The 16284-nt window shown below is 35.6% G+C and overlaps 1 protein-coding gene and 1 pseudogene across 13 annotated transcripts in view; both read left to right on the forward strand.

The window, feature by feature from the left end:
* CHD9 (chromodomain helicase DNA binding protein 9) overlaps positions 1–10867 on the forward strand; it is a 267637-nt gene extending 256770 nt beyond the window's left edge. For 9 of the 13 annotated variants that reach the window (XM_064383065.1, XM_012447961.3, XM_012447959.2 and 6 more), the window contains 3 exons: positions 851–979; positions 4149–4253; positions 7385–10867. In XM_064383065.1, the coding sequence (XP_064239135.1) occupies positions 851–979; positions 4149–4253; positions 7385–8263 (1113 nt within the window). In that variant the 3' untranslated portion in view covers positions 8264–10867. Of the gene's footprint in view, positions 1–850; positions 980–2428; positions 2564–3764; positions 3818–4148; positions 4254–7384 lie in introns of those variants that run through there. The other 4 variants (XM_012447958.2, XM_012447960.2, XR_001106734.2 and 1 more) reach the window with 3 other exon arrangements.
* A 4364-nt stretch (positions 10868–15231) lies between these two features.
* LOC135277299 (5S ribosomal RNA) lies at positions 15232–15350 on the forward strand (annotated as a pseudogene).
* The last annotated feature ends 934 nt before the right edge of the window (positions 15351–16284 follow it).

Below are 16284 nucleotides of genomic sequence, written 5' to 3' on the forward strand. Positions count from 1 at the left end.
TGAGTGTTGGTTTCCTGAAAATATTTTTAATTGGCTGGAAATACCTGCAAACATTAAGACCTGTTTTGTTAATAGTTGTATAAAGAAGTAGCATGATCTGATGGGATGAGTTTTTATTTTTATTGCTAGATGAGAGTTGGGTTTTTGTTTGTTTGTTTTGAGACAGAGCCTCACTTTGTTGCCCAGGCTGGAGTGCAGTGGCATGATCATGGCTCACTGCAGCCTCTACCTCCCAGGCCCAAGCAGTCCTCCTACCTCAGCCTCCACAAATACCTGGGACTACAGGCATATACCACCATGGCCAGCTAATTTTTTAATTTTTTGTAGTGATAGGGTCTCACCATGTTGCCTGGGCTTAACTTTTTTAATGTATAATTTGAAGAACAGATTAATGTGATACTTTTTATTAAAATACTTAAAGTTTGGCCAGGCACGGTGTCTTACATCTGTAATCCCAGCACTTTGGGAGGCCAAGGAGGGAGGATAGCTTGAGCCCAGGAGTTCAAGATCAGCCTAGGTAATGTGGCAGAACTTTCATCTCTACAAAAAATTAAAAAAAAAAAAAATTAGCCAAGCATGGTGGTCCCAGCTACTCAAGAGGCTGAGGTAGGAGGATCACTTGAGCCTGAGATGTCAAAGCTGCAGCGAGCTGTGATCACACCACTATTCTCCAGCCTGTGCAACAGAGTAAAACCCGTTTCAAAAAAAAAAAGTAAAATTAAAGTTAGATATGTTGAAAATGTAAATAACCAAAAGATAAATGTTGTTAAATTACATGGATCAGCTCATTTTAATATCTTGAATTGTTTTGCACAGTTAAAGATTTTAAAGATATTTCTGTATCTTTTAGAGAATGCAGCTTCATGAGGGAAGGCCCAAACAAAAAAGACATCGTTGCAGAAACCCCAATAAACTAGATGTGAATAGTCTCACTGGGGAAGAACGTGTTCAACTGATTAACAGAAGAAATGCTAGAAAGGTATTTTAATGTTTTTTTCTTAATCTTTTATATTGATTCAATATTTAAGAGGTCTCCAGAACACTATTTCATTATGCAGTAGTATTTTCTAACAGACCTGGAAATGAGTTGAATTTATCAGATTTCTGGGGGAAAACATGGAGTATAATTTTATGCAGTCTCATTTCAAATCTCACTTCATAAGCTAAGCTATTACATTAAATAAACAAGTCATTTAACACATCTGTGCCTAAGCAGTGCCATTGCATATGACTGTACACTTACACAAAGGCAATACATCAAAGACAGTCATTCTCATCAGGAGTAATTTCACCTCTCAAGGAATATTTGGCAGTGTCTGGACACATCGTCGGTAGCCACAGGAAGAGAAAATTACTGGCATCTAGTGGGTAGAGGCCAGAGATGCTGCTAAACCTCCTATGGAACGTAGGACAACCTCCACAATATCAAGTCACGATGTCTACACCACAAAAGCTGAGAAACTCTGATCTAAGGGGACAGCGTTCACATTATAGCCATCAAAAATTTATATATTTATCACTGCAGCTTTCTGTCAGATGACCTTAAAGTATCTTTTTCTATTAAAATCAGCATGTACATAATTTCCGATTGATGAAAATAGAATGTCTTAAACAAAGGTACCTTGTAGACTAATGCCACCTTTGTGGCTTATCTTTTACTGAATGATGAATGATAGAGTGGAGGTTTTTCAGAAATAGACTTACATAGATTTCTTTTATGTTTGGATTAATATGTTTCTCTTTTACCTCACAGAACAAACAATAGAAACTTGTGACACTGTTTTGTATATGTATAGCTTTGACACACGTTTTTTATTCTAATGAGCAAGCCCACAAACTAAATAGGAAAGAAAAAATGTGATGGATAAGAACATCACATTTCTCATAGCATTATTTTTCTCCCACACTAAATTATCTTACGTAGGTCTGGTTCTGATTTGCTCTCTGTTAAATGCACTCACTGCTAGGATAAAAATACCTAAAAGCACTTGAATTTCTCATAAGAAATATTGGAATTAGAAGAAAACTATTTTTAAATAACAGTTGTTTTAATATTGTTGGTTACACCAACTTTTTAATGTTAATTTTTCCCACAATTTTGTACAGATAGCTTATTCAGCTTTTGTTAGTAATTTATAGCATAGATGTCTTAAGGAAAGAACAATGTGACATTTCAGTAGCATTTTACTTAATTTTGTGCTTGTGTTGATTTTGTTACAAATCCTTCTACTTCATCTTATACCAGCAATTCACATTACTAAAATTATGAATGAATTTGTCTTAGTCAATTTTAAGGAAATGAAACAATTTGTTAGGTTTGATATTAAACATTCTAAATTTTATTTTTAATTGTTGTAACTTCATGAGAGGTTTGTTCATGTTCTTTAATTTGTAGAATTCCTAATTGTCTTGAGTCTCTTGGGTACAGGCTTAAGGATTGATGAGTTATTAAGGAAAAGAATCTACCTGCTAAATCCCCATAAACCCCCAAGAGGGCCTCCATTTTCAATAGAAGCTTAATGAAGGAAATAAAAAGAGAAGACAACAGAATTACAGAGACTAAGTAAATATACTTATTTCCTTAAATATATTTATTTAAATATACTTCTTTAAATATATTATCTAAATAAATATAAGGAGCTGGGGATGTGGTGGTGCACGCCTGTAGTCCCAACTACTCAGGAAGCTCAGGAAGGATGATCGCTTGAGCCCAGGAGTTCAAGGCTGCAGTGAACTATGATCACAGCACTGCGTTCTAGCCTGGGCGACAGTCAGACCATTAAAAAAAGTAAATGAGTGAGTGAATCTCTTAAAAAAAAAAAAATACAACAAATACCATATAAGAATACTTAGACTGGGCGCAGTGGCTCAGGCCTGTAATTCCAGCACTTTAGGAGGCCAAGGCGGGCAGATCAGCTGAGGTCAGCAGTTCAAGACCAGCCTTGTCTAACATCCTGAAACCCTATCTCTACTAAAAATACAAAAATTAGCCAGGCATGGTGGTGGGCACCTATAAACCCAGCTACTCAAGAGAATCACTTGCACTTGGGAGGTGGAGGTTGCAACGAGCCGATATCATACCACTGTACTCCAGCCTGGGTGACAGAGTGAGACTCTGTCTCAAAAAAAAAAAAAGAATACTTACAGGTAATATAACTGATCATATTAAACCCTGTCTGTATCCTATCAAGATATAGTATTTAATCATTTAATGAGGTATATAAGAAGAAATTACTCAAGAAATATCTTTAGTCTCCAAAGGGGCATTAAACTGGTAGGTATAAATCATTTGTCCAAATGTAATATTTTTCATTTAAATTTCAAAATGTTATTTTGTCTCAATGTCATATTATTACATTTTTTCCAAATTATTTACTTATGATTGGTTAATTAAATCACACTTCACATATGAAAGATATGTATAATTTTATACTTTTAGGGTGTCAATATACATAATAGATAACAGTATTGGTTTTTGAGACCTAGGTTTGTATCCTGACTCTAACATGTACTAGCTAACTTTAGGCAAATTATATAAATTCTCTGAGGCTCAGTTCCTTCATTTGAAAAACAAATAATACTAACTCAAAAGGATGTAGTGAGAACTAAAATAAATTATACATTTAAAGTCCTTAGCACAATGCTTAGCATATAATAACTTATATTTATTATGCGACAGGCATTATGCTAAGGCACTTGAATTGTCTCATTTTATCTTTATAAAATCCTATGAGGGAAGTATTATTGTTATCCCCATTTTACAGATCAGAAAATTGAGGCTGAAAGAGATTTACTGATTTGCTCGAGCACATAGCTGGTAAGTCTGACTCCAGAGGGTGTACTTTTAACTAGGTTATACTGCCTGTCCAGCATAGTAAGTGCACAGTAAATGGTGGTTACTCATTTTACTATTCTAGTTATTCTACTTAAAACATTTAAAATTTACATTATCACATTTTGAATGTTACATCAATATAGTCCATATGGGTCATCTTGGTCCTTTTTAATGTAATCATAAACATTATTTAAGGTGGTTCAAAAAATACGTATTTTAAGGAAATAAACTATGTAGAACACAAAATAAAAGCAAACAAGAGTTTTCTATGTAATAATGGTTTAGCATTTAACAATCTGTTTCTCATTTACAGGTTGGAGGTGCATTTGCTCCCCCTTTGAAAGATTTATGTAGGTTCCTAAAAGAAAATTCAGAATATGGAGTAGCTCCTGAATGGGGAGATGTTGTTAAGCAATCTGTAAGTATTTTACTAATACTAACTCATACATTATTTTCAAATTGGATGCCATTCAGTTATATCTTAGATTAATTATAATTAATAAAATATTCCATGAATTTGTGACAGCATTTTTTAGTTCACAATTTTTATTTTCCAGTACATGTTACAAATTTCTCAGATGCTTGTCAGGTTAGAAGGGAGAATCAATAAATACTGATTTGTTTTTATATTAACCTCTAAGATACCATTTGAATGATGCCACAAAGAAAAATCAAATATATGAGCAAATACGTAAATACATAAGGATATTCATCATGGTATACTAGTAAAAAAAAATAAAAGAGAAACTAATAGTTCATTAAGATATTGGAAAACTATGCAGTTTTTTTTTGAAACAGGGTCTCTCTCTCTCTCTGTTGCCCAGGCTAGAGTGCAGTGGTGCAACCTTGGCTCACTGCAACCTTCACCTCCTGGGTTCAAGTGATTCTCGTGCCTCAGCCTCCGAGTAACTGGGACAACAGGCACCACCAACACACCAGCTAATTTTTGTATTTTTAGTAGAGATGGTATTTCGCCATGTTGGCCAGGCTGGTCTTGAACTCCTGGCCTCAAGTGATCTGCCCACCTCAGCCTTCCAAAGTGCTAGGATTACAGGCCTGAGCCACCACTCCCAGCCTATGCAACTATTTTAAAAATTATATCTTAGGCCAAGTACAGCAGCTCACACCTGTAATCCCAGCACTCTGGGAGGCAGAGGCAAGTGGGTCACCTGAAGTCAGGAGTTCAAGACCTGCTGACCAACACAGAGAAACCCCATCTGTACTAAAAATACAAAAATAGCCAGGCGTAATGGTATGCATTTGTAGTCCCAGCTATTCAGGAGGCTGAGGCAGGAGAATCACTTGGACCCAGGAGGCAAAGGTTGCAGTGAGCCAAGATCGTACCACTGCATTCTAGCCTAGGGAACAGAGCAAGACTCCATCTCAAAAAATCATAATAATGTATACATTATTATTTTTATTCTTCTGACATATACATATATATATATATATATATATATAAGATATAAATATATATCTCTCTTAGAAGAACATCTAAAGGGAGAAAAAGTGCACAGTATATTAAAAGCAGTCGTATTTAAGCTCTTGGTATAGTAAAGCCTACTCATGTGGTAATGGTGAATAATTAATAGATATTATTCTTACAAGTGTCCAAATGGAAAAGGCAGGCTATAATACTAAGTTCTTGTGGGCCAGGCACAGTGGCTCTCACCTGTAATCCCAGCATTTTGGGAGGCCGAGGTGGGTAGACCACAATGTCAAGAGATTGAGACAATCCTGGCCAACATGGTGAAACCCCATCTCTACTAAAAATACAAAAATTAGCTGGGTGTGGTGGTGCACCACTGTAGTCCCAGCTACGTGGGAGGCTGAGACAGGAGAATCACTTAAAACCAGGAGGCGAAAGTTGCAGTGAGCCAAGATCACGCCACTGCACTCCAGCCTGGCGACAGAGCCAGACTCCGTCTCAAAAAAACAAAAACAAAAAAAACACAACTAAGTTTGGTGTGATTCTATTTTTTTTGTTTGTTTATTTCAGAAAGGGAGGTAGGGGAAATTGTAGAATGTGTACAATTGCACAAGGAAAAAAATAGAACACATACTGAAATGTTAGCAGTGGTTATCTCTGAATCATGAGATGAAGGATGATTTTGTTTTGTTTTTTTTGTTCTGTTTTCTACAATGAACCCTGATGCCTTTATTAAAGAGAAAAAAATAAGTTGATTCAATTCAAAACAAAATTAAACAGTAGTCAAATGACTCTTGTCTTAAACCACTATCTAGAACTGCACTGTCACAAAAAGTAGCCCCTCAGTAGCCACAAATAAGCACATGTGGCCGTTGAGCACTGGAAATGTGGCTAGTCTGAATTAATGTGTTATTAAGTGTAAAATACACAGTGGTTTTGGATTTCGAAGACTTTGTTGGAAAAAAGGAATGTAAAATATCTCAATTTTTATAGATTACATATTGAAGTGACTATTTTGATTATGTTCTATTAAATAGACTATGCTACTAAAATTAATGTCACCTATTTTTATTTTACCTATTTTAAATGTTGCTGCTAATAAAATTTTAAATGACATATGTGGCTTACATTGTATTTCTATTAGACAGTACTGGTCCAGGGATTCTAAACTTCTAAAACTTCTAAGAGTTCTGAGACCCAGAAAATCATGGGAGAATCACGTGAAAGTAGCACAGATTGTTCTCTATTGTCCTGGGCTTTATAGTTCCCAATCTGCAAGTGCTACTGCAGGTGATCTTACCCCACTTTGCCACTTTAAGTATCTTTTTGAGCATAGCTCTATCTCCTTTATTCCCAAAGTGACAGTAAAATTATTTATATGAAGCGTATCATTTTAACCTTAACCTTTCACTTCCTCTATTCTTTCTTTATTGTTCTTCCCAATTAGAAGGGAGCCGTGGGCCAGGTGTGGTGGCTCATGCCTGTAATCCCAGCACTTTGGGAGGCCGAGGCGGGCAGATCATGAGGTCAAGAAATCGAGACCATCCTGGCCAACATGGTGAAATCCCCAGTGTCTGCTAAAAATACAAAAATTAGCTGGGTGTAGTGGTGTGTGCCTGTAGTCCCAGCTCCTTGGGAGGCTGAGGCAGGAGAATCGCTTGAACCCAGGAGGCGGAGGTTGCAGTGAGCTGAGATTGTGCCACTGCACTCCAGCCTGGTGACCAAGCAAGACTTGGTGTCAAAAAAAAAAAAAAGAAGGGTCCCACTTCTTTGGTCTTCTAGAACAAGTGATTATGTGAAACATGTAAGGGTTATGGAAGTACTCATGAAAAAATGTCTTTGGACCTTATGTTTTCTAGAATTATACTACAATCTTATGTTTTACAGTATGAAAGAGGGCTAAAGGCCTCTTCAGTCACTTATTCTGTGATAAAATGAAAAGTGGAAGAGCTATTTGAAGCTACCACTTATAATAAAATTATGTTATCTCTATTGTAATTGATTAATATCAATACAGAATAAATTTACAAATAATTATCTATTTTTCATAGGTTATTTGTATAAGCTAATAGCTATTTATTTTCATGTAGGGATTATTAATGAATATATATTTCTTCCAGGGATTTCTTCCAGAAAGCATGTATGAACGTATTCTCACTGGTCCCGTAGTGAGAGAGGAAGTCAGCAGGCGGGGGAGACGGCCTAAAAGTGGAATTGCAAAGGCCACAGCAGCAGCAGCTGCTGCTGCATCTGCCACCAGTGTTTCAGGCAATCCTTTGTTAGCCAATGGATTACTTCCAGGTGTGGATCTCACAACTCTTCAGGCCTTACAACAAAACCTACAAAACTTGCAGTCACTGCAAGTAACTGCAGGGTTGATGGGAATGCCTACTGGCCTTTCTTCTGGAGGAGAAGCTAAAAACATGGCTGCTATGTTCCCCATGCTGCTGTCAGGAATGGCTGGATTACCAAATCTGTTGGGCATGGGAGGACTCCTGACAAAGCCTACGGAATCTGGGACAGAAGACAAAAAGGGAAGTGACTCTAAGGAGCCAGAAGGAAAAAAAGAAAGGACAGAGAGCCAAAGTTCAGAGAATGGTGGAGAAAACTCTGTGTCAAGTTCTCCTTCCACGTCTTCTACTGCTGCATTAAATACAGCTGCAGCTGCCAACCCATTAGCTCTTAACCCACTATTACTATCTAATATACTTTATCCAGGGATGCTTCTCACTCCAGGCCTTAATCTTCATATTCCAACTTTGTCCCAGTCCAATACTTTTGATGTACAAAACAAAAACAGTGACTTAGGCTCATCTAAGTCTGTAGAAGTTAAGGAAGAAGATTCCAGAATTAAAGATCAGGAAGACAAAGGGGGAACTGAACCAAGTCCTCTCAATGAAAACAGCACAGATGAGGGTTCAGAGAAAGCTGATGCTTCATCTGGATCTGATAGTACATCATCGTCATCTGAGGATTCAGATTCTAGTAATGAAGACTGATTCCCAGACTCTGCACTTAAAATATGAACTGATTTTGGATTTTTTCTTTAATAATTAATTGTAAATACCCCAGTGTTGAGTGCATCAATAACTTACTGACCGAACATTTCAGTTTTTTGTTTAGAAGTGCAAACTGCTTTCAGAGACGTTTTGCATGTAGTATTTCTTAAGATTCTTAAGTTTCTGAACTCGTATGTACTATCAGATACATAAAGGTGTAAAATTACAACAAAAGGCATTATAATTTTGTTGGGGGTTAATTTTATGAAAATTATGCTCAATAAGAGTTGTATATTTAATATATTTGCAGTGAACACAGAATACTTTATGCATATTACTGATTTAATTTGAATATAGTTTTACAGCCTCCTTGACACCTATAATTTACAGATCAAAACTCAGCAATAATTTGGGCAGCTAATGAATGTCATGAAAGCTGTAGAATCTACATTACCATCCATTGCTTTAATTACATGAAAATGCTCTAGTGTTGTGATGCACTGCTGATGTTTCCAATTCAGGTACAAGTATGTTTTAAAGAAGAAATAAGTTTCCCAATCAGCCAACTTAACTGGCTACCTGTTACCTCAGCTGAGTTAGTTTAGGAAGTTTACATTCGTTTCTAATTCTATACTTGTTTTCAGGGGTTTTTTAAACACATCCTATATATCATGTTAATCTGGCAAGAAATATGACTTGCTTTTTGCTGAGCTTAACTCAGATATCAGTAAAATCATAAAATAATCATGTGTCGTGATTTTGGCACCCTATACGTAGTTTTAACTTTTCAAAGTTTGGCCTCCTATTAGAAATAATTATGTCTCAGATGAGTAATGTCTGTTTCCAGGGTTCAGAAAAGGCAAACTCATGAAATGCCACTGAAAAAAACTTTCAACACAGCATACTTCGTGTAAAAGAAATTGTTTGTTTGCTTTCTTTGCGTAAATTTCTATTTGTGTTTTATGTCATGGAAATATTCCAGAATTAACAGATAATAGTGGTAAAGTAATAAGCAGATAGCCTAAATTCATTTTGCGTTTCTAGGTGTAAGCAGACTAAATGTTGCCCAGAATCAGTGTTGGGTTATCAGTTTATATTAAATATACTGAGTTGCCCATTTTAAAAATGCACTTTGAATAATCTCAAAAAGATGTACAAGTTATACCTGTAAACCACAAAAATGAAGCCCAAGGCTTCTGTTCAATTTCATAGAATCCTTTACCATGTAAAATTTGTCTGATATTTGATTTGTGATACAATTTCTGCTGCTAAAGCTGCTATTATTCTGACAAGGTAGAGGTCCAGGTTCACCTTCATATATATTCAAAACAATTAGTATTGAATTGGACTTTAAAATACTGACATTCTAAGGAGAGATATATGTTAGCATTTTTCTGGTACTGAAATAAGTTAGTGGTAAAGTCTGCAAGGGGATAAATTTAGAAGGAAAAAGTATTCCAGTTCTCTCCTACAGAAAAAATAACTTTCAGTATGTTTTGATAGAACTGTTGCTTTGTCATGAGTAAGCAATTGTATTAGGTTGTCCAAGACCTTTACCAGTAAATTATGTTTCTGTATGTAAAATAACTAACCCCTTATTAGAGAGACAGTGTTATATGTATTTACAAAATTATATAAGTTCCATTGGGATTGTATTGATTTTGTATTTTCCCAAAATAGTACTTTGAATTGATAGTCCTTTATGCAATGTCTTAGCAATAGTCTCTATAATGCCCATCCAGGAGAAGTGGGTAGTAATTCTTCATCATGAAAATTATATATTACATATTTAGTATCTTCCCTTTGCAGTATTGCACTTTTGTTTAACTAGAATACACCTATGAGATAGCCAAAGTTTTTCAAACACAGTTAACTTAGTTTGCCGGTGGAGTATTTCAACACCATCCACATTTCCCTTCCTCCCTCTAGTTCTACCCACATGATCTTTATTCCTTCCTTTCTTTCCCCAACTAAAAAAAAAAAAAAAAAAAAAAATCTCTAGATCTTGTCACTAAAATCTAATTTATATCAAATTTATGAGAGAAAGTATTTTCCTAATTATGGTCAAATAAATTTGGTTAACATCCTAGTGATTCTCTTTCTATGTAATAAGGCAATTACAGTTTTCAAAGCATTAAGTCTAACATAACTTTAAACATTCTCTTAGGTTTCAAGATACTTCTATTTAATATTGACTGGGGAAAAGTTGTCCAGCTATCAGCTAAGAAAACACATGCAAATAAGGTTGTGTAAAGTTAAGGGTTATAAGGAAAAAGAAATCAGTAGAATTACATAATACTAAAGTTGCAGTTGAAAGGATATTCAAGTTATGTGTTGGTAGTTACTAAAAGAATTATAGCTGTTATTGCCTTGTATTTATAGCCCTTGTTTCAGGTTTCATGATTCAAGTCTTAGTCCAATCTTTCTTTTGGACATTTGCAATATTTACCAGTTGTGTTTTGTGTAGTCTGAATTTGCTTTCTGTAGTTGAGCAAACGTCTTAAAAAGTCATTTGTAATTTATTAAATTACTTTCTATGATGTTCTATAGAGCAAATGGAAGTTTAATTATTTTTTATTAAACATATTCTTTGACTACCCATGATGTCAGCCTCTGTACATGAGAATACTTTTTAAAATTGAATTTTATATAGAATTTATCTTATTCTAGTTATGAAAGACACCATGTTTGTAAATCTTTAAAAGGAAAATATACCTTGGAAGAATTTAAAAACAAAAATTGGCTATAATTTTATCCACAGTATCATCTTAAATGCTGACCATTTTTCATTTTGATTTAATTTTATTGTTAATATTGTTCATTGTTGATATTGGTGGTTGCAAAAAAAGAAAAAAAACACTTCTTGGGCATTCAAATTATTAAACCCCAATTTTGCAGCCCAATATCAACCTCATAGTGAACATTAAGTATTATTTTTTTATGTTTTTGGACTTTTGAAAACTTCAGAAATACTCAAAGATATACCTCACTTCTTGAAGAAGTACATTTGGAAATCAGTAATTATTTTTTTTCCTTGGTCTTAAGAGTGTTTCCTAACTCATTGCCATTTTTGGTAATGTTCTTTGTAAACATTAAAGAAAATAGTTTTTCCTCTAATTACAAAACTAAAACAGTGGAGTCTCATAGTCATTTTTCTTGAACACATTCAACTACACTTTCATGTTTAAAAAACTTTTTTCTTTTTTGTATAACATAACAGAAAAACACAAACCAACTGCTTCATCTAGTACTCACCCAGAGGAACAGTTATCTGTTCAGTGTTGGAAGGAGAATTGCCTATGTTGGTCGTCTTTGAGAAGAGATAACAATGTATAAAATTATGTATTCTGTATTTTGTGAGCTATATGAGAGAAAAGAGTGAATCCTTTATCCTTTTTCAATTAAGAGAGTGTCTTCCTCTGTCTCACCTAGACTGGGTGCAGTGGTGCGATCATGGCCCACTGCATTCTTGGCCTGTTGGGCTCATGCAATCCTCCCACCTCAGCCTCCTGAGTGGCTGGGACTACAGCATGCGTCACTACAGCCAGCTAATTTTTCTATTTTGTGTAGAGTTGGGGTTTTGCCATGTTGCCCAGGCTGATCTCGAAACTCCTGGACTCAAGTAATCTACCCATCTCGGCCTCCCAAAGTGCTGGGATTACAGGTGTGAGCCACCATACCCGGCCAGGAATGATTTTTGACTACACATAATATTTGCTTTATACAATAAACTTAGAACTTAATCTCTATTTAAGCTATTTATTTCAAAATTCAGAAAAGCACAAAAATACTTAAATCATCCATACACTAAACCTGCCCAGAGATAAACACTGTCAGTATTAAATTCATCTTTTGTATATCTATGTTATTTATATGTAGCGGGGTTAAGTAGTGTCATTCAGAAACTCACGTCAACCTAGAATCTCAGAATGTGACCTTATTTTGGAAATTGGGTCTTGCAGATGTAATTAGTTATTGTCATGCTGGGTTAGGGTGGGCCCTAAATCTAATGACTAGTGTCCTTAGAAGAAGAGCAGAAGGTACACAGAAACACTGGGAAGAAGGCTTTGTGACAAAGGAGATTGTAGATATGTTCCTACAACTAAGGAACAGCAAGGATTGCCAGCAACCGCCAAAAGCTAGGAGAGAGGTAAGAAGCATTCTCCTTCATAGCTTCCAGAAAGAGCCAACCCTGCCAACACCTTGATTTGGGGTTTCTGACCTGAACTGTAAGAGAATAAATTTCCATTGTTTTAAGTCACCTAGTTTGTGGTAATTTGTCATGGCAGCTCTAGGAAGCATAGCTTTTCATATTAACTCAATGTTATTATGGTACATAGTTTCTACCTGCTGTAGACTTTGAAAAAGTAGAAAAGAAACTTAGTGCACTACCCTTAAGATACTGACCTACGTCAAATAAGAATCCTGCAATGTGATTTTTAATACATAGTGTTGATTCATACAGATGTAATTTATTTAATCATTACTTTAAAATGGACATTTGGGTTTATATGGACATTTTTGCAACCATCCCTAAATAATTTGTTTAATTCCTAGAACTGAAAATACTTCCTCTGTTTTTCAGGATTTCAGTTTATGTTGCCACATTTATAATAAAGCTTTTAGCAGCTATTTATACTAACATTAGCAGCATACATTTTGTGCATGCCCATTTATTCCCAAATCCTTACCAATGCTGAGTATTGACTTTTTAAATAATCTTTGCCAAATTAATAGGCATAAATTATATCTTGATGATCTTTAAAATTAACTTATTGTTCTTTTTTCTTAGTAACAAAAAGACACGTATATTATCCAAGCAGACAGGGGAAGGACAAAGTAAACAAAAACCCCATAATGCTGAAATTCAGAGATAATCATTAACCTTTGGGTAATTTTTTTTTTTTTTTGCATATACATTATATATATATTAATAACAATGGAGTCATACTGTACATACCATTTGTAACCTACTTTTTTCATTAACTATATCATGATTATCTTTCCATGTCAGAATCTTCTACAACATTATTAAAGACTTTCTAATATTCCAATATATAGATGTATTATAATTTACTTAATACCCAATTACTGAACATTTAGATATACAGCGGCCAGGCGCAGTGGCTCACGCCTGTAATCCCAGCACTTTGGGAGGCCGAGGCGGGTGGATCACGAGGTCAAGAGATCGAGACCATCCTGGTCAACATGGTGAAACCCCGTCTCTACTAAAAATACAAAAAATTAGCTGGGCATGGTGGCGCATGCCTGTAATCCCGGCTACTCGGGAGGCTGAGGCAGGAGAATTGCCTGAACCCAGGAGGCGGAGGTTGCGGTGAGCCGAGATCGCGCCATTGCACTCCAGCCTGGGTAACAAGAGCGAAACTCCGTCTCAAAAAAAAAAAAAAAAAGAATAGATATATAATATTTCAGTTTGGGGCTATTAAACAATAAGGTGTTTGTAGTTGAATCATTGCATATATTTATGATTCTTTCATTAAAATAAATAGGCATGAAATAGTTGTGTTTGAATCTTAGAACCAGTAAGATTGTTTTATTTTATTCCCAACAGCAAAGTGAACAGGATATGCAGGATACCTGCAATTATAATATAAATAATTTAAATATACATCATGAATTATTCAGCCATATATATCATACATATGCATGATATATCACAGGCGGTTTTTCTTGTTTTGCATATTATGCTGGAGTAACTTTACTAAAACCAGATAAACAGACTTTAAAACAAAAGAAAATTAATAGAAATAAATATTTTATAATGATAAAAAGGCCAATCTACCAGGAAAATATCAAAATTATAAACATATATGCACCACAGCTTCAATTCCTGGGCTCAAGCAATTCTCCTTTAGCCTCCGAAGTAGCTAGGACTACAGACATGCACCACGATGCCTAAACTACAGTTGGTAATACTGTGTATAACTAACTGTATATAAATGTACAACCTATAACTACAGTTAGTAGTACTGTAGTGATAATGTACATTTGATATCCACATACATATATTTATAAGATATACATATGTGGAGATTATAGTTGGTAATACTGTAGTTATGTTGTACATTTGATCTCCAAAACATATTCATCCTATGGAATGGAAACTTTGTACCCTTTGAATGGGCAGTTAATCTTTGAAAGGAGTGCCAAGACAATTCAATGGGGGAAAGGATATTCAGAACTGAATATCCATCAACAAAAAAATGAAGTTGCACCCTTTCTCTACACAAAAATTAACTCAGAATCGATTAGAGTCCTAAACATAAGAGATGAAACTATAAAACTCTTAGAAGAAAGCATAAGAATAATCTGTTACCTTAAGTTATGCAAAAGCTTCTTAGACTTGACATTAAAAGCACAGGCAATAAAATAAAAAAATAAATTAAACATCAAAATCAATATATTTAGTGCTTCAAAGGGCATGTTCAAGAAAAGAGAAGACTGAGTGTGGTGGCACATGCCTATAGTCCCAGTACTTTGGGAGGCCAAGGCAGGAAAATTTGCTTGAGCCCAAGAAGTTCAAGACCAGCCTGGGCAACAGAGGGAGACTCCAAATCTATAATAATAATAACAAGTAAAAAGAGAACAAACAACCCACAAAACTGGAGAAAATATTTGTAAATCACGTATCTGTAAGTAACTTGTATCCAGAACATACAAAGAACTCTTACAATTCAAAAATAAAGATGAAAACTCAGTTGTAAAAGGAGCATGGATTTGAACAGACATTTCTCCAAAGACATGCAAATAGCCAATACACACATGAAAAGATGCTCAATGTTACTGGCCATTGCATAAATGCAAATCAAAACCAAAATGAGATATCACTTCAGACTCCTTAGGATGGCCAGAATTAAAGAGATGCTAACAAGTAAGTATTAGTGAGGATGTGGACAAATTACAACTCTCACACATTGCAGGAGGGAATGTACAAAGGCAGAGCCCCAGTCTATGGCCGTACCACCCTGAACATGCCTAATCTCATCTGATCTCAGAAGCTAAGCAGGGTCAGGCATGGTTAGTATTTGGATGGGAGACTTCATGGGAATACCAGGTGCTGTAGGTTTAACGAAAGAAAGACACAAACAAAGGGAACTGTTTACCCTTGGAAAACAGTTTTGCAATTTCTCAAACTATTAAGCATGGTGGTGTTACCTACGGCTCAGCAATTCTATTCCTAGTATGTACTGAAAGAATGAAACCATGTTCACATGAAAACTTGTAGACAAATATTTATAGCAGTATTATTCAGAATAACCCCAAAGTAGAAACAACCCAAAAGTCCATCAACAGATGAATGAATAAGATGTGGTCTATCCACAATTGTGAAGTTATGATATCATAAGATATTATATCATAAGAATTGCCTTGAGTAAAAAACAAATTGAAGCAGTCCTGCCCTTATCTCTAAACCTTCAGATAGCACTCTCTGATTATGTCGGCCATATAGAACATGTCCTTCCCGCTGACAAACTACTCCAGTTCTTATCTCATACTCCTGTAGTTATGCCTACAAAGGTGGTTCACACTCCCATACCTACTGCTTTAACGCTTTTTACCGATGGCTCTGGTAAAAATGGAAAAGCGGCTATCAGGTGGGAACCACATAACTCCCTTACTCGATCTGGATTTCCTAGTACTCAGAGAGCTGAGGTTGGAGCCCTAATATTGGCCCTGGAAACCTTTTCTGCTCAGCCTATCAATATTGTTCATGACTCTGTTTCCTCCATTTATTTATTGCAAAACTTGAAACAGCCCTCATTAAGTCCACTCTTGAGCCCACCCTGTGTGCCCTTTTTCTTCAGCTTCAGCAATTGCTGGATCAACGAACACAGGCTATTTTCATTACACACATTTGGGCCAACAGCTGCCTGGTCCATGGTTCATGGCAATGATCAAGCAGACCTGCAGGTTATGACGTCACTGCTTGACCAAGCCACCCAATCACATCAATTTGTTCACCAAAATTGGAGAAACTTAACAATTTCAACTTACCCAAA

The sequence above is a fragment of the Aotus nancymaae genome, unplaced genomic scaffold (assembly GCF_030222135.1).
Source record: "Aotus nancymaae isolate 86718 unplaced genomic scaffold, 86718_ANA_hifiasm-v0.15.2.pri h1tg000030l, whole genome shotgun sequence".
Lineage (NCBI taxonomy): Eukaryota > Metazoa > Chordata > Mammalia > Primates > Aotidae > Aotus > Aotus nancymaae.